General features: G+C 40.2%; 2 protein-coding genes across 10 annotated transcripts in view; one reads left to right on the forward strand and one right to left on the reverse strand.

Annotated features, from left to right (window-relative positions):
* rab3gap1 (RAB3 GTPase activating protein subunit 1) overlaps nucleotides 1–5,377 on the reverse strand; it is a 52,969-nt gene extending 47,592 nt beyond the window's left edge. For 5 of the 7 annotated variants that reach the window (XR_016115864.1, XR_016115863.1, XM_089003293.1 and 2 more), the window contains exons 1-7: nucleotides 5,235–5,377; nucleotides 5,024–5,079; nucleotides 3,019–3,097; nucleotides 2,805–2,934; nucleotides 1,475–1,553; nucleotides 1,122–1,241; nucleotides 777–942 (exon numbers count right to left, since the gene is read on the reverse strand). Coding sequence is in view for 5 of the 7 variants with exons in the window: in XM_089003293.1 (XP_088859419.1) it covers nucleotides 777–942; nucleotides 1,122–1,241; nucleotides 1,475–1,553; nucleotides 2,805–2,934; nucleotides 3,019–3,097; nucleotides 5,024–5,079; nucleotides 5,235–5,252 (648 nt within the window). In the remaining 2 variants the exon portion in view is untranslated. Of the gene's footprint in view, nucleotides 1–776; nucleotides 943–1,121; nucleotides 1,242–1,474; nucleotides 1,554–2,804; nucleotides 2,935–3,018; nucleotides 3,098–3,789; nucleotides 3,948–5,023; nucleotides 5,080–5,234 lie in introns of those variants that run through there. The other 2 variants (XM_089003294.1, XM_089003295.1) reach the window with 2 other exon arrangements.
* Nucleotides 5,378–5,691: 314 nt separating this feature from the next.
* The window catches only part of ubxn4 (UBX domain protein 4), a 29,999-nt gene continuing 17,009 nt past the window's right edge, over nucleotides 5,692–18,681 (forward strand). Inside the window, exons 1-9 of one of the 3 annotated variants that reach the window (XM_089003305.1) lie at nucleotides 5,692–5,847; nucleotides 6,824–6,926; nucleotides 7,452–7,547; nucleotides 7,631–7,761; nucleotides 8,808–8,988; nucleotides 11,127–11,223; nucleotides 11,322–11,352; nucleotides 13,612–13,776; nucleotides 15,196–15,317. In XM_089003305.1, coding sequence (XP_088859431.1) covers nucleotides 6,830–6,926; nucleotides 7,452–7,547; nucleotides 7,631–7,761; nucleotides 8,808–8,988; nucleotides 11,127–11,223; nucleotides 11,322–11,352; nucleotides 13,612–13,776; nucleotides 15,196–15,317 — 920 coding nt within the window. In that variant the 5' untranslated portion in view covers nucleotides 5,692–5,847; nucleotides 6,824–6,829. The remainder of the gene's footprint in view (nucleotides 5,848–6,823; nucleotides 6,927–7,451; nucleotides 7,548–7,630; nucleotides 7,762–8,807; nucleotides 8,989–11,126; nucleotides 11,224–11,321; nucleotides 11,353–13,611; nucleotides 13,777–15,195; nucleotides 15,318–18,681) is intronic. The other 2 variants (XM_089003303.1, XM_089003304.1) reach the window with 2 other exon arrangements.

The raw sequence follows: 18,681 nt of genomic DNA on the forward strand, positions 1-18,681 counted from the left end.
CAATTGAAAATTACGATCCTTACATTATTCTGATCAACGAAATATATAAGGTGTTTGAGTGAAAAATGGGCCATCTACATTGGACCATTTCAAGTATTTCCTCTTTTTTTGTGTTGAAGAAAATTTAATGCAAAATTTAACCTTGAGGAAAAGGTCTCAAAAGTATGACTGGTATATATGCCCAAAATTTTTACCCTGCTCATTTAATTAAAAAAAAAGGTACTAGTGGTTAGCACGCCGCTTCACAGTGCAGCACACGCTTCACAGTGCAGAGGTCACTAGTACGAATCTCGCTACGGCCTCCCTGTGTGGAGTTTGCATGTTCTCCCCGGGCCTGCGTGGGTTTCCCATGTTCCAAAAACATGCATGACAGACTGATTGGACATTTCCAAATTTTCCCTTGGTGTGAGTGTGGGTGGTTGTTTTTCTCTGTGTGCCCTGCAATTGGCTGGCAACCAATTCAGGGTGTCCCCCGCCTGGTGCTCGAAGACGGCTGTGATCGGCTCCAGCACCCACACGACCCTAATGAGGAATAAGCGGTACGGATAATGGTTGGATGGATGGAACTCACTTTCAGCACATTTTAGCAGATGGCTTTTGCTGATGTTTTATCTTTTTCTTTTGTATATCGCGCAGGGTGCGATACTCAGTAACAATGGGGACTTTGCAGCAGTTGCTGCTCTGGCCTTAAAACCTAAAATTCAATGGAATTGTGTCCTATGATATATAGGTTGTTACAAACACTGGACTGTCTCACAAAACACTCTGACACTTACTGTCTTTGATTTGAAGATGTCAAGAAGGCCAGACAGATGGTTGTACTGACTTGGTACCTTACGAAGGTGTACCATCTCAAATTCGGTGTGGACACCATGTCCCTGGCATTCGCCAGCATAGAGTCGCCTCCACTTTTGCTGGATCTGCACAAACATGGGGACTTGGCTGAGGCAAAACAAAAAGACAAAGATTCATTAGAACTTTTCAAATTGTTTCATCATCCAGCTTGTCCTTGCGAGGCTAAAAATATTGAATTACTGTGATATTGACATTCTTTGCTTCTCTGTTCTCAGTAATTGTTTTTATTCTTTGTCTGCTCAAGAAAAGTGCTGATTGTGTCTCACCATCCACTGTTGACCAGAGAAACTGAGATGGAGCTGAGAAGCAAATTACATTTAGACTCGCTGATGATAGCCTCAACGTTGGATCCTGGCGATATGACAATAAACTCCCTGATCCCATACCTGTCAACAAAAAATGAAAACAAGAGTATTGAATTTACTTTGTGGTCTTTATCTTCACATGGACCAAATTTAAGAGTTTTCATGGATGACATCTGCTTGAATTTGCCATTTGCAGCGGCTGAGGCTCAGTTGGCCAATCAGTGACTGAAGGGTCAGGAATTTGAATATCCACTCTGATTGATTCGTCTGAAAGTAACCTTTGGGAAGACTCATCATTTGACCATAAAACTCACCATCTGACCAAGCAGTGGGCTCGAGGAGGGAAGTCATTTTTAGTGCATAAAAGGTCCTGCATTGCAAGGGGAAATGGAGCTGAGGAAAAAGAAAACAAAATCAATTTCAGTTTTCTCTTGAAATTATTTCCAGACAAATGGTGAGCTATGTAAAAAAAGGTGGCAGAAACACACTGTGAATTCATGTCATTCCCATTCCTGTAAGTTTCAGTTTACTGCTGTCTTCATGTTTTGTTTTTATTAAAAAGATTCCCGACAGCTGCCTTTTCAGATAAAAAATCCTTATGGTGTGAAGTCTTCCTTGTTAATCTCTACAAACGTAAACATTTGCTGTGCATGCATACGTGCACACACACACACGCACACACACACACACACATGTATGGGTGTAATACACACACTATCAATGTTGTCACAATAGTAAATAAAAAAGTATATATTTCGAAGAGCCTTATGGAATGGAGGTATGACTGTGTGTGTGTGTGTGTGTGTGTGTGTGTGTGTGTGTGTGTGTGTGTGTGTGTGTGTGTGTGTGTGTGTGTGTGTGTGTGTGTGTGTGTGTGTGTGTGTGTGTGTGTGTGTGTGTGTGTGTGTGTGTGTGTGTGTGTCTTTCATAAACATACTTCCTGAGGCTGCTAAAGAAGCATGGCCTGCCACAGGAGGTGCTACAACATTTCTACACGGCTGTCATCGAATCCATTCTGTGTTCGTCCATCACCATTTGGTTCAGGGCCGCCACAAAAATGGACAAAATCCAACTTCAATGGACAGTTAGGAAAAAATCAATGGCACCACCCTACCCATTCTCGAGGACTTGCACACTGAAAGAATCCAAACAAGGTCGTGGAAAATCCTACTGGACCCTCCACACCCTGCCCACCACCTTTTCCAGCTACTCCCCTCAGGCAGCCGCTACCGATCCATGCGCACCAAGTCCAGCAGATATTTAAACAGCTTCTTCCCCCAAGCCATTAACTCCTTAAACAGTAACCCAATTAGAACTGTATATTGCCTCTTTGCAATTTTTTGATGATGATACTAGTGCAGCGTGTTCTACCGGAAACAAATTTCTTGTGTGTTCTTCATACTTAGCAATAAAGATGATTCTGATTCTGATACCTGTGTACATATGTGCACGTACAAAATCAATAACAAGCATATCTTTTTTACTACAATAAATGTTTGGCCATGTCAACTTTTTTTTTCTTGGGGTTTAGCTAATGTTTATGAAGCGACAAAGATCTCTTTAAACATTCAAGAAACAATTGGCAGTTTCGTGTGGATTTCAGTTGGTAATTGACTGGAAACAGAGAAACAAAAGAAACCATACCTTCCTCCAATTCAGTATTTGTATCATTATCATTCTCTTGCACCAATGCATAATGGGTCATAGAGAACGAAAAATCAACAAAATTAATCTCCTGAGATTTCTCCTCCCAAGTGCCATTGGAATAGTCACCCTGTGCAAACAAAAGAGGACTGCTTGTCAAAAAAGAACTAACAGTAATGTTAAGTGTAACATTTTAGTTTTTAAAACGACTTACCTTTTCTTTGGACCACTTCCTTGTTGAGTTTCCAGTTAGTTTCCATTCACTTAAGACTTCTTCAACCCTGGACACAAACCTGAAGTAAAGAAATAAGTTTAAATGACATGACTGCCGGTAACAATAATACTAATACTACTACCACTGCTACTCCTACTACTACTATTACTAATACTAATAATACTAATATAATAATAATACTAATAATACTTATAATACTAATAATAATAATACTTATAATACTAATAATAATAATAATAATAATAATAATAATAATAATACATTTTATTTATAAGTGGCTTTCAAAACTCACAAGGACACGTTACAGTCACAGGATACGTTTTTCGGCTGGTGAGTAGTGGCAGCCATAATTTAAACATTGACATAAAACAGCATAAGAGTTGAAAATATTTTGGGGAAAAAAAAAGGCCAAGATATTCTGAAAGAGAATGTTGTCCAGAGAGGTATAAGCAGAGTAAACACTTTTGTGTGGTTCCATTGAATTGTTTTATTTTTATATTATTTTTATCTATACATTCAACAACAAATCAAATGGACAAGCCTTTTCATCGACTGCATGCTTACATTGCAATAGAACACAAGAATCTGCAAAATCAGTCTTCCTTGTCTGTCTGCAATGCACATGTGCAGAATGGGCAATTGTAATAAACAGAGGTAAAATAAGTTTCCTCAGAAGGGTGTCCTGACTGTCCCTTAGAGGTCCTGTGAGAAGTCCAGTCATCCAAGAGAGGTCAGATGAAGATGACTCACTGGTGAGTTAAGGCGTTCTAGGCATGCCCAAACGAAAGGAGGCCAAATCCAGGAAACCCCGATGAGAATATGTTTCCTGGCTGCACTGGAAACACATTTGAATTTTCTTGAAAGAGCTGGACTAATACTGTATGGAAGTCTGGGCTTCACTGCTAAAGCTGCTGTCCTCACAATCTGCCCCCGGATAAAGTGGAAGAAAATGGGTGGATGGGCGGATAGATTTTCTGTGCAGACCTCAAAATCCAAACTCAGGATTAGATTGAGAAAACACATATGTAACGACATCAATAATAATTTTTAGGCTGCACGGTGGGCGACTAGTTAGAACACAATTGGGCAATTCCAGGACTAGAGGGCCGCAATCCCGCATGTTTTCCATCTCTCCTTGTTGCAACACGTCTGATTCAAATGGTCTGGTGATCAGCAAGCTCTGGGGAAGCATGATCTTCCACCTGTTAATTTGAATCAGGTGTGATGCAACAATGAGAGATGGAAAACCTGCAGGATAGATAGCAGCTCTCCTGGATCTGAATTGGCCACCCTAGGATCAGAATGTTCGTCACACAGTGCAGAGGTCCCTGGTTGAATTCTTGTGTGGAGTTGGCAAGTTCTCGCCGTGCCTGTGTGTTTTTTTTTTTTTCCGGGAGCTTTGGCTTCCGTCTCACATTCCAAAAAGATGCGTGCCGGGTTAATGCAGCACTCTAAATTTTCTCTTGGTGTGATTGTTAACGACAATGGTAGCACTTCTCTGTGTGCCCTGCGGTTGGCCAGCAAAACCAGTTTAGGGTGTACTTCTCCTACTGTCCGAAAACAGCTGGGATATTCTCCAGCACATCCACCGACCTTTGTTGGGATAATTGGATCAGAAAGTGGATGGATGGATTTCCCTGTTTTATGTGAGACTCAATTTGGTCATTAGGTAGGTATGACAAGACAAAAATATAATTTGAAAGTCCGCTGTTTTTTTTAAACTTTCCAGCTTTGTTTTCTCTTTTTGAATATTTGGTCTCATTTGAAGTGAATTCACTCAATAAGTGCATATTTTAGTACAGTATTTTGTATGTGGATTGTTTTAAATGCGATGGTTGGGACATGGGACGTAAAATGTCCTCTAATTTTAAATGGTCCCTTTATAACTCCACGAGAATATGGGCCGTAATTGTTGTAAAGTGGAATAAAGTGTGTGTTTCAAAGGAAGCAAGCAAAGGAAAGTAATATCAGCCCAAAAAAATACCTTTCCCACTCTGACGCAGTGGTGAAATCCGTGATCTCGAACACTTCAGATTCGGGCTGGGTAAAAAAACCAAAAACATTCTTTAAAGGAAGACATTGCATTGTAAATTAACCGAGAGTGGGTTTTAAACACGGCTATTCCTTTGTTGACAGCGAGATTAACTTTTTCGGTATTTTCCTTGAATGGTTTCTACCTTGGTATTTTAACTTACATCAGCGACAGCAGCCATGTTGACGTTGTCAATAATAATGACGACACTCGGGAGGATTAAGCGCTTCGGGTTGTGGATAGATAACTATAATAAAAATGATACAGTAATGATAACGTTGTTTTTCCTTCTTCTTCCTCTTCCTGTTTTCTTCTTCTCTTTCGAGAGAGTGACGAAAGAGAATCAAGAGGGAAGAGAAGAAGAAGAAGAAGAAGAAGAAGAAGAAGAAGAAGAAGAAGAAGAAGAAGAAGAAGAAGAAGAAGAAGAAGAAGAAGAAGAAGAAGAAGAAGAAGAAGAAGAAGAAGAAGAAGAAGAAGAAGAAGAAGAAGAAGAAGAAGAAGAAGAAGAAGAAGAAGAAGAAGAAGAAGAAGAAGAAGAAGAAGAAGAATGGTAAAAGGAGAGAGAGAGAGAGAGAGAGAGAGAGAGAGAGAGAGAGAGAGAGAGAGAGAGAGAGAGAGAGAGAGAGAGAGAGAGAGAATAAACAGTCTGAGTGGAAGCAATATCCGCAGCTGTATACAAATCGAACATTGTAAAATGATCTGGTTCAGTGGGTCCATACCAGATGCCATTAGTTTGGCGAAACAGAGGAATTTTGTCTTTGTCATCGTTATCATAGGTATGTGCTTCCATTTTTGCCGTGATAAAATAAACCAAGCGACTGACATTTGTATGACTATACCAAGCTAGTTAGCTCTGGTGAGTTAGCTCTTAATTTCAAAACTGCGTGCCCTCAAAAAAATATTTGACTAAAACCTCAAAAGACTGTTTTCATTGATGGTATCACTGACACCAGTGTACCGCGATTGGGTCTTTTTTCAAATGTAAAGTCAAGGGTGACTAATGTTCAGTATCTGTGTCAAGTAGGTATTACGGTTAAGGACTGTCATCTTCAGTTTTGCAATCAAACCTGAAATGTAACGTGTATGAACATCATTGCCTTTGATTCCAAAAATGTAAAGCAAAGCATCACCCGATTTACCATGAAACGATTTCCAAAAGTTTGTTTTATCGTCACTCGCGAAGTAATTTATCGTTTGAAGGATTAGTCTGAGTTACAGATCGTTAATACAAAAACCTAACAAGACATCGTCAACATATTGTATAAATTAAGAGTAGTCCGTTGATACTTTGAATCTTGGCACGTTGTTTTGTTCAATGTATGCACACAACACACACACACGCACGCTTGCGTGCTTGCTTAAGGTTTCTTCAGCCGTCATCTGTAATTTTTTAAAGGTGTCATACGTTTCGCCTCCTATCCCAGAGGCTTCGTCAGCAAGTCGTACTGGTCGCATCGGCCCTATTTATATATCCCTAATGTCCTGATATATATATATATATATATATATATATATATATATATATATATATATATATATGACAGTTTCTTATTCAAAAACGAATTTGTATGACCTGCTCATAGATGAGAAGGTTTCTTCAGCCGTCATCTGTACAAAAGTGAAGGTTTCGGACGTTTCGCCTCCTATCCAAGAGGCTTCGTCAGCGAACTAAAAAGAGCGGCTGAAGAAACCTTCTCATCGATGGACCACTCCTGTACGACTGAGAGCTTACACATACGTACCTGCTAATAGGTGAAGATGAGCAGTCATCAAACCTGGTGTCCAGCTGGGAAGACGACAGAGTCTCACAGATGGCTCAAAAATGCTGTGTGGCGATTCAAGTGGACGCCAAGAGGTGCTGTATTAAATTTAGCACTTTCAATGGAAGTAATAAACGAGAGAATATTTTTCAGTGCATTTTTATTCCCTCCTGTAAGGATCATTCTATTCTGGATCATTGACGCTCACAGGAGAGCCATCAGAATCATGGAGATGGATATTTGTATGATTTAACATGAGAAAATAGTCATTTTCGTGTGTGTGTGTGTGTGTGTGTAGTATAAAAAATAACGATAGAATGTAGAAAGGAAACTTTTCAATGAAATGTGCATTTGAAATTGAATTCAATTCAATTTGAAATCCAATTGAAAATCTGTCAAGACACGGTACAAAGGTTAATTTGAATGGCGATGTTTGCCGTTGTGTGACACACTACACTTTTTTGAGGGAACACTTATGTATTGGTGGAGCCCAAAGTTAGTGAAAAATCTATCGATGATTGACAGCCATTAAAATCCATGTGTTGTGGGGAGTGTTAAAAATGCATTTCCTTTTCAAAAAAAGAAATTTCACTCGCCTGATTTTCTGCCTTTTCCCTCAGTGACACTTGTGTGCAGTTCTCCCAGATCTGTATCCTTTTTTAAATTGCACTTCATTAAGGAATCCACACAAATATCTTGTACGGCACAAAGTAAAGGTATAAGGGAATTTTATATTTTTGTCATTTGTATGCTCGGAAACTGAAAATTGAGTGTGATCTTGAACGCATTCTTTAACAAGACCTGAATGCAGATCCAGTGGTGTGCATACCTTCAAGTTTCTTTATTGGAGAGAACGGTATTCCTTTGGAGGTCATTGCTGGCAGTGTGCCTGCTGAAGAACTACTGATTAGAATAAACAAAGTACAACAGGTAGGAGCCTGATTTTTTTTTTTGATTGCACGCTTTCACCCCTTGTTCGTCCAAATGAATCTGTCTGCAACGCGCCATTCTCAGGCCCCTTCTCCAGGAACTTGGAGACTTCAATTCACCACCACCTTCAGCCTAGAAACATACTGAATACAGTGGTACCTTATCAACATCTCTTCATATGAAATGTCAAGTTGCGAAACGTCTTAATTGGAAAATGTTGCCTCTTGTTCTGAAAGAAATTTCAAGACCTGAAAGGTACAATTACAACATGACCTGCTACTTGACACAACGCACTTCGAGCTATTCTGCCTTTGGCTATTACCGGGCATCATCCTGCCATCCCATTGGCTACAGCCGAATGTGTCTATGTGTGGATAGACGTGTATTTATGCAGCGTTCTCGTCATTAACCCCTCGGGCTTTGAGGTGTTTCGATAGTGTTCAGTGTTTCGATGTATCACTCAGAAAAAGAGTTTGTCAGTTGGGCCATAGTTCACTATGATGAGGTTTGCCTTGATGTTTTTGGAGGATTGTTAAAAGTAGACAACACAAACTTAATCGGATACATTCTTTTCAAAATGTCAGGTAAAAACCACTTCTGAGAGAGGACATGGGTGAAAAACGGCAAAAAAATGACGGAGCAGTTAAAAGTTCAATGACCACCTTTTTTTCATTACTTTTTTCTTTGTTTTGTTTTTACATTATGCACAACTCTCATTAATCGTACAATAATGTATTTGTAACATGTATGTGTTACATATTTTTAATTTTTTATGCATTAGGAAACAGTTATGTCTAAATGTTTTGGGGAAAACGCGTCTCTACTGAAAAAAAATAAAAGTTCAGACATTTCCAGGTCCACTACTCTTTTTCATAAACTCACAATATGGCAGTACAGCAACATCTCAGTCGGCAATCATTTCTTCCATTTTGTGAGTGTTGAATTTTGTGTCAGAGCGTTGGTACTGTTGTTGAAAAAAAAATGTTTTGTGTTCCTCAATTCACTGTTCAAAATTACAGTTGCCAATTTTATGTGGACTCCTTCAGATGCACGCCCAAAGAAATGACACTGGAATTGTGTCACAAGAGACATCTGCTACTACGATGCCCAGTCCAAGGCAACCTGGAATTTCTTCACTTTCAGCTCCTTCGGCTCACCTCACATCACCAGAAGCATTCACGACATCCTCTGCAGTGGAAGACTTGGAACCTCAGGAGCCAACTAAACGTAAGAATGTCATGTGGGTGGGTGTCATGAAGTGGGTGATCTGACGAAATATAGTACGAAGACGATAGAAAAGATTTTATCGGGTCATGTTTTTTTTATGTCTATTGTCATTTGTCACCTGCTTCATACTGCATGTTTTTAATATGGCAAATGTAGCTTGCTACAACAGTCAAAAGTTTTCATTTTTCAAATTACTGATGCACTGCTGCCACCCGGTGGCAAAATGAGCAACACTAAAAGGAAGTACAGTGATACCTTGGCTTACTAACGCTTTAGCTCACAAACTTTTTGCCTTACGAACATTAAATCCACGAGAATATAATCGTGGCATACGAACTAGTTTTCGGAGGACAAACCAAACCACACAGCACCACGGTGGCTGGCGGACTAGTTTTCGGCGGATGAACACCAAACCACTAAAAAATCACAATTGCCGGGAGTTTCTCTCCGTTAGCATGGCAGCGTTTTCGCCAGCTTTTCAGCATAATTCGCCGGCCGTCGCTACAGTAGTCCCGGTCCGCATGGAAAAATCATACAGTTTCATAAAACGGCAGCACCAAGACGGACCTCCTTGGAAATGTTCAATTTTCATTTCCTAAACTGAGCTTCATAATCATGTCTCATTGCCATTTTCAGGGTTGTTAAAACAGCAATGTTCTACATAAAGCACATACCTGTTCGTTTATACACAAACCACGCCCGCACACCCCCCTCGTTTTCTCTACACGTCCTCCTCATGGTGGTCTCTAACACGTCCGCACTACAGGGCGCACCGCACATTTTGATAAAAATCTGAGACGTTCATATGCGCCTTATGGTCGTGAAAATACGGTAATTTAAAGCAGCTAGCAGGGGACCGTGTGAGTGAGGGTATTATCGCCGAGAAAGCACGGCAACTTCACTCGGATATCATTAAGAAGCAACTACATCAACGACCATCACAGTTTCAAAGAAACAAAGAAATAAACTGTACTTTATAATAAAGTCATTTTCTTTACCTTTGTGATGGTCGTTGATGGCTTGATGGAATGGAGTGGCTGGTTTCCTTAGCATTAAACACTTGATGAGGAACGTAACCTTCTTTCACCATCTTGAGGAATGATCCCTTGTAGGTGCTTTCTCTGTGATAATTGTATCTAGTTCCTCATCAATTGTGTTCTGTTTAGCTGGGTTGATAGCTTTTTGCATCAAGTGTACAGATGGCTTGTGCGGGTTCTTTGTGGAGCCTGATTGATGGGAAAGTTTAACCTTGCAGTCTACACTCTGCCTTTAAACTATCAAAGTTGAAACTCTCTCACTATCATCTGCCTGTCTCTTTAATGTTTAAACCACCTCCGCTCACTGCTGCGTTTTTGACCAATCACGTGGCTTTAACCGAAGACTGGGGGCGGGGGAGTAGAGGACCAAAACAGTCGGCTACCATTTTGTTGTTAGAAGAACTGGCTCGTTCGCGAACGACACATAACTCATTGAGGCAGCTCCATGTGTATCCCGAAAAACGTTCGTATGCCAAGGTAAAATTTTCATAAATTTAACGTTCGTAAACCGAAAAGTTCGTAAGCCAAGGGGTTCGTAAACCGAGGTATCACTGTAGATTGTGGTGATGGGTTTATCTTGATCGTTCGTCCCTGGCTCATCGCATCTACGGTTGGTGATGGCAGAGGATGGATAAATCAGCAGGAAGCCAGGAGTTGGACAGAAAGTTAGTTTAATCTTGAAGACAGCGGACACATTGTGGGAGATCAGCCGAGGAGGACGCAGGAAGGGAGAGAGAGAGCTAGAGATGGACTGGGAGAGCATTTATATGACAGACAGGGTGCGACGCGATAGGATGTGATGTAATGACATGCGACATCATGTAAAGGAAGGCAGGATGACGTATCAGGAAGTCCAAACCAAAACGAAATGATGCAAAAAGATGTTTAAAGATGTTCGTACAGCGAATTACCCCAACAGTGGTTTGGGACATACTCATTCTACACACTGAACAAAAAGTTTTGATCAAAAGAGAAATAGGGAGAGAAAAATCAACGAGAACATTCATTTGAATTGTATTAAGTTCTTTTTTAATTTTTGAGCGTTGTGAATGAATTATTGAAAGTTTTTTTTCTTATTTCTTATGTTTTTAATCCTTGCAGCTGCGTGTAGACCTTTAGCTATGACGACTGCAGCAAGTGAAAATCCAGATCATACAAATGTATGCTTTAAGAATGAAGAAAACCCAGATGCACAAAGGTACCAGCACACATGCAAAGTGGATTCTCATTTGCTTTGCTGATCAACATATGAATGATGTTTTATCTTTCTGGAATGAACATGGACCTGGATGACAGGCATCAGCAGAAGAGGATACTGGAGGATGAGGTAAATAAATACTCTAAGATGACACAGATACAATATGGACTCTGGGGATGTGTGAATTGCATCAGATCAATTTTTAAAACATTCCTGATATGATGCACCACTATGGAAAAAGTTTCATGACATCTCTCATCTCATTTTCCGTACCGCTTATTCCTCATTATGGTCGCGGGGGTTGCTGGAGCCTATCTCAGCTGTCTTTGGGCAGGAGGCGGGGGACACCCTGAATTGGTTGCCAGCCAATCGCAGGGCACACAATGACATACAACAGTCACTCTCACACTCACACCTAGGGACAATTTGGATTGGTCAATCTGCCTTCCATGCATATTTTTGGAGTGTGGGAGGAAACCGGAGGACCCGGAGAAAACCCACGCGGGTCCGGGAAGAACATGCAAACTCCTGTTTCATGACATACATCACCTAAATCATCACATCTGTCGCCTCCACCCCGCACTTTCTTTCACTACCACACAAACGTTCATGCACACCTTCGTCACCTCTTGCCTCTACTACTGAAACAGCATTCTCTATGACATCGGTGTCAAATTCAAGGCCCGGGGGCCCAATCTGACCCACCACATCATTTTATTCGGCCCGCAAAAGCAACCATGTCAGCTGCCATGATGCTTGCTAATGTCCAAACCAACATTTCAAATTATATGTAAACCACAATAACAATCATTATTCTTGATTTCAAATTTGAAAACTAGTTACTCATTAATTTGTTGTGTGTTCTGTATGTAGTATGTGGAAGAGACGAAATATTCTAATGGGTTCCCCAAATCCCTAACGACCCTCGAGAGGAAACGGTTACTAACTACAATGTGGCCCGTGTCAAAAAAATAGTTTCATACCCATGCACGATCGTATCAACTCCAAACTCCTTAAAAAATACAATACATCATGAGCGTCAACATGCAACCTCTCAGCCGCAACCACACCCATCTCCTGGGTCCCTGTTCTCCACCACACTTCATTTAAAGGACAACCGACATCTCCGGACAAGTTGTGTCCATAATTTGTAAAATGGCTTCAAATAACTTCTACTGGGCGTATTTTATTAAGATTCCACCGCATATAGCTATATTTTACGTTTTAAGACTCGCGCTGAACATTCAGGAAGTCTTGTTTTTGAGTTGGTGACGAATCCTCACGTGACGTCAGAAAAGGACCGCTTCCTGACCGAAAAAACACGCATTGTAGCGTCTTTTCATCACGTCAATGTATTTTGCTGTACTGTTTTTTTTTAAACCGTGTGTTACATCCAAAAACCGCCAGCAGAGGGAGTCCAAGCTCCATGGAACGAATTTATCAGCCTGTGGAAACGGGCTGATTCATTCCTCACAGCTAGGTGGCCATTTTCTTGCCTCTTTTTGGGTGAGACATTCCCCCCCGCCCGTTTGCCTCAAAATGACACGGAATAAATTATTTAATCGATTGCAAACATGTATGATTTCCTCTTCAGAACTATTTGAATCATATTCATAACTGGATGTGTAACAAGAAAGCATATTATCTGAATCTGAAGCCATTGTTTTGATTCTCCAGCAATGCAAGACGTCTTGGCGTGACATCACAAACTGGGGGCGGGACTTTCTGAAAATGCCCAATTCGCAGCTCATTTTATTGCAGATTTTGGACACATTAAGTCATTTTTATTGGTGTTTTGCATTTGAATAAAAATATACTGCGTTTTTTTGGGTATTTTAGATGCTATAAAACGTTTTTCTGATGTCAGTTAAAAAACAAAAAAGTGTCGTCCTGCTCACCTTAAAAAGCACTTCTTTACTCATACACTCTTTCCCGCAACCTCTGCTCCTCAAATGCAAACCTCCTCGCCATTCCCGTGGCCAAGCATAAAGCCTGAGTAGACCGAGCCTGCTTTGTCACCGCCCCCACTCTCTGGAACGCATCGCCAACTGAACTGACCTCCAAACCGTTTCTTAAAATTCACCCGTTCTAGAATGCTTTTAATTAATTTTACTCACCTTTACCCTTTTAGTTTTTTTATTTTCAAATTTAAAACAATATATATTTCGCTTTTAAGTGTTCATTTTTATCCCGTGATGTGAATTCTTGTTGTCAAGTATCTTTGAGTACTATGAAAAGCATTTTCCAAGAACATAATATTCACTGGAAGAAACCTGGAGGAATCCTGGTTTAGAAGAACTGACCCGAAAGTCTGAAGATCTGTGTTCTCTCAGCCCAACCAAAATTCATTTTGACAACTTGTGGATTTGAATCTGTCCTATCTTACAGAAGGAGATCAGGAAGCCTAAGCATCAACAGAAAATGTCAAAGGATATGCACAACTTCAAGAGGGAACAGGAAGAGGAAAGGACCAAGCAAATCCTGGAAGAGAGAAGCAGAGAGAGGGAGATGGATAAAAATGCCAGAGAGCGGGTCAGACAACAAATTGCTATGGTAATCAAGTCATTCATTCTCCATTATCTTCCACAAATAAAATGCCCTGTGCAAAGAATAAAAGTTGAGTAAATTGCATTGGCTGGTCTCAAACACTTGATTAACTGCCTTGGGCCATGTAACCCGCCTTGGGGCATGACCTACACCTGTTAGGTTAAGGCCCAAAACAGGAACATTAGTAAAAAAAATTGTATTTATTAATATTTCTTTCTTTTCCACTTCTTTTGATTTCGGCTTTTCCCTTCAGGGGTCACCACAGCGAATCAGTGTCCTCCAACTTCAGAGGTTTGATTGACATATTTATTTTGACCAAGCTTTTACATGGGAAGCCCTTCCTGACACAACCCTCTGTATTTATCCGGGCTTGGAACCGGCACAATAAGCCACTGGCTTGTGTCCCTGTGTGGCTACAGAACAAGCAACGTTATGAACTTAATAAAGATGAAGATGCTCAATAAAAGGCAATGACAGCAAGGATAATAAAATATGTCGATAGCACCGGAGATGGAGGTATTTCTTACCATGAAATGTGCATCTCTTTCCATTTGCTCTTCCTATTCATTTAATCACGAACAGAACGACAACAATGTCATAGTTCTATCTTTAAATCCACCCACTCAAACACAAAATGGTCATCGGCACAGCAACATTTTCCTTCCACTATGTCATATATTTTCAATGTCAGACTTTTTCATAGACATAACATTTTTCATTATTGCATTATTTCTTCCGATTTTTTTTTAAATGAGAAAAAGACAAACGATATTTAAAAAATGAGCTGCAAAGTGGAATTTTTAGGCTGAGGTGATTCCAGCCTTGATGAGATCAATATGTGATTGGATTGGATTAGCCTTTATTAAAGTGGAGACATTTACATTTCACAGCAGCAAAGTTATGAAAGGAAGAGGAAGGAAAGAAGTAGAAAAGCAAAATATAGTAGCTGTTGTAAAGGCAGCCACTCTCGTGGCACCATCTTGAAGCCAAAAGAACAAAAAACTGTATAACAAATAGGAAGCAAGTCTAGATGAAAGAGGAGAGGATCAAAGTGCCTTAATATAATTGATTTTGGTGTGTTTTTATTTTTGGAGCAATGCAGGTTTTTTTTGAAAGAACTTGCACTTTTTATGCAAAATGGGTACCATCATAAAAGTGTTATTAAAACATAAGATTCGATTTTTTTTATATTTGTTAAAACACATGACATAAAAAAACATTTTTGTTTCTGAAATGGAAATACAAAAAATAAAATAAATAACTTAATAACCCAAACTAAACAGAAAAAAAGTGTGTTTAGTTATCTTTAGATGGTTGTCACAGAATTGAAATTGAATATAGTTTAAATAATTATTTACATTTTGCGATGTGTCTGTGTTAATTCACCTTTTTATTTTTGTTTTGTCATTATACCTGTTTTTTTAGGACCGTGCTGAAAGAGCAGCCCGTTATTCCAAATTCCAAGATCAGAAGGCTCAGCAAGTTACACTACAGGCCCAACAGGCAGCGCAGGATGCAATAAAGGGTACTTCTGTGAAGTCAAGGAGGTACGTCTGCCATGCATTGAGATTGAGAGGACATATTGGGCCACATCCATTTTCAGGACTACCGTAATATCCGTGTAAAGTATTAATAGCTACGGTTCCGCACGTGACAACATTGGATTGTGATGACCCACAAGGGATTGACATTCACCTGGATCTTGAAGGGAAGATGATGCATCTGTAACCACGGGGGTAGTTGAGCTCAAATGGTTGAAGGGCAGTACCTTGGTGCTTGTTATGTGACATTCATTTTGTCCGAAGAGTAAGAGACATGATATGCCTTCGTCTTCTCGTCTCGTCATTTACTGCAACTCCACAAGTGGTAACCTCTATGTGAGCAATATTAACAGATTTCAATGCAACCACAAAAATAAGTAGTTCGACTTTTGGTAACATAACACACAGCTATGGTTTCACTACATCAATTTTGTAGCTGAGAGGCATACCAAAATGTTTCAAAATGCTACTCTGTGTTCGTAGCGTTGGATCTCTCAATGACTGCCAAAGCAATGACACTGCTGGAGCCTCAACCAGCTACCAGCAAGTACCATGCACTCAAGTTATTCCTTTTGAGAATCTTTGAACCCACTGAACTAAACAGGAGAAGGCAGGCCAACTGCTCAATAGACTCTGTGATGGAAAGTCGTCTGTATTGATTTAATGGCTTCTGGCTGTGCTGGACTTTCACCCTTCCGTTGCTTATGTACCCCGCATGAGTTATTTTCACCTCCCATCCTTCAAAAACTGTTGTGTGCACAATGTGGAGGTGGAAACAGTTTCCCTGGCCAATGGCCATCAGTTGGTTTACCCATTGATTCCCAATCAGGACTCCTGGTTCCAGCCTCCAAACCCCTGGAGGTCACAATAAAATATCGTAGCTGTAATGATGACATGTTACCAACATAACAACGGGCTCTGTTACCACCATACCAGGTTTGTTGCCACGGTCAAGCAGTGTCGCAAACCCCTTTATTTTGAAACGGCAAGAGACACGCGAGGGCTAATTCACAGCTATGGGTCCCGACCGGAGCTGCAAGCTACCGTTTGTTTGGGGTTCGGTGAGTCCGTCTCAAGGGTTCGGTGGATCCCCTGGCGCAGAGGTCCACCCCTCAGACTAGTCTTCAGTTAATGGGCACAGTCATTTAAAGTGTTTTGAGTTCATGCACTGTGTTGCTTTTGTTATTTGAAATAAGTGATATTAATGCAAAATTCATTTCATGTACCATTAAAAAATATGTTATTTTTTATTAGAGAAGGTTTTCGGTGAATGAGCATATGAAACTGGTGGGGTCCCTCTACCAGATTAAGAACCACTGTTCCAGAGTCTTTATCTGTCTGCTGATAGACTCCATGTTCCACGCGAAGGCACACTGCGAATGGCACACAAATACCTAACTATGGCACGATATATGTGAGGTATGGTTTGAGTTTTGTTGGAACATTGAAATGGCGGCTGTATCTACGCCACTGCTGGCCGCAGACATTCTTTGTGCCTTTAATCTATTTGTAAATGTTACAAACTTCCACTTCCCCAATGCAATGCAATCTCTCTTGCTACGTACCCTTGCATGCTTGGAGATGCTGGCATGCTCAGCCATCAAACACACTTGATACAAGGGATGCGTAATAATGTCTGCTAGCTGAGCTCCCTGACATCACCAAGCCCGTGTTCAGATATGGCTAGTGGTGCAGTTACCATCAGCCATAAATGGTCCTGGCTGTATTTGCGCACTGGACAAAGTGTCTCTCGTTCAAAAAAATATTGCAGCCATATTTACAATTAAGAATCAATGTGCAAGTTAGAACAGTGGTCTCCGACCTTTTTTGCGCCACGGACCGGCGGATAAATACAACAAAATAAAATCATACGACAGGCATGGAAACATTTTTTTTTTTCTTTTAACTAATTCCTCCCGGCAAACGACTACAGTCGTTGTGTTTTTACTTCCGTGTATCCCGAGTCACGCCTCCAGTCGGGCTGAAGCGATAACAAATAATGCCGGATGCCGACTACAGGCGGGCCGTGAATAGATGTTAACCCTTTACGGACGATTGTGCTTCTAGATCGAGAAAATGAAAGGTAGCAGTTCAAGTGCCGATTGAAACTGATGCGGCACAAGTTACATGTCCCTTAAAAACAGATTATATGCAGCTTTGCCTTTAAGAGCGTCAGTGACATCTTCTCCTTCATGCGCAACACAATGTGCTCTCCTCCATCTTCAAAGCGCCTTCTATTTTATGGATGAGATACCATGTAAGTATATGTTGTAACTATTTTATGAGCTATTCAGATGAGGTTTACCTTGATACTGAAATGCATAAACTAACGCTAACGTGTTTATTTACCGAGAAATAGTGTCATTCTAACACTAACGCTATTTTCATGATGATATTGTTGATCCTGACTTGGTACCTGATGCAAATAATTGTAAGTGAATGGTGCGTTTTCCACTAATAGCAGTACCTCATAGCTTTGCATTCTCAATATGATTATTGAAACGGAAGTCCATATTTTTTTTCTAAAATACCCATGTACTGTATACCTTTCCAGATCCTGATGAGAATGAAATAGATGACCATGTTGATGAAGACATTTTGGCATCTGACACAGTCGTGACTGTTGCATTGATGAACTTCTATCACCATTCAAATACTTTCGGGCTGATCAACTACGTGCTTCATACGCTATCTCCAGGAAATCACTCAAATGGTGGAAATACCTGTTCTGGTTTCTAGTGGATGTTTGTATTTGCAATGGATTTATACTGATGAAACTCTCCAAACCAAGTGAAAACCAGAACAGGTCGCCTCCAAAAAAAGTACTCAGTTAGAATTCAGGACAGACTTAGCTCATCAGTTGTTTGGCAATTACAGAAGGAAAAGAAAAAGAATGCATGAAGGAGAATGACACTGTTGCCCTCCTTCATTGGCCAGTAGAATTGGATAAAAAGAGAACATGTAACGAGTGTGCAAAGAATAAAATTCGTCGCGAGCCAAGAACAGGTTGTGTGCAAGGTGAACCTATGCATTCCATGTTTTAAACCATACCACAAATAAAAACATCCTGAATTATTTTAAATGCATTCGAGGATCATTTGATGCATATGTGACTTGTTGTGAATGCATTTTGTTGTAATTTGCAAGTTTTGGAAAAAAAATCTTCATTAACATTGCAATAATTTTCAAAAGCTTCAATCAATTTCACACTTATTCTATTATATTTTATGAAAGTGTACTGAAAGTTTCTTAAAGATTGAACAACAAATTCAAAGAATTTATAACAGTTTATTTGAACACGTTATGAATTTCCTCCTGAAGCCACTCAGGGAGCACACTACAAAGCTCGGCTGCAGGCTCTGTAGGCTGT

Source organism: Hippocampus bargibanti, linkage group LG08 (genome assembly GCF_051943395.1).
Source record: "Hippocampus bargibanti isolate YZ-2025 linkage group LG08, ASM5194339v1, whole genome shotgun sequence".
Classification (NCBI taxonomy): Eukaryota; Metazoa; Chordata; class Actinopteri; order Syngnathiformes; family Syngnathidae; genus Hippocampus; species Hippocampus bargibanti.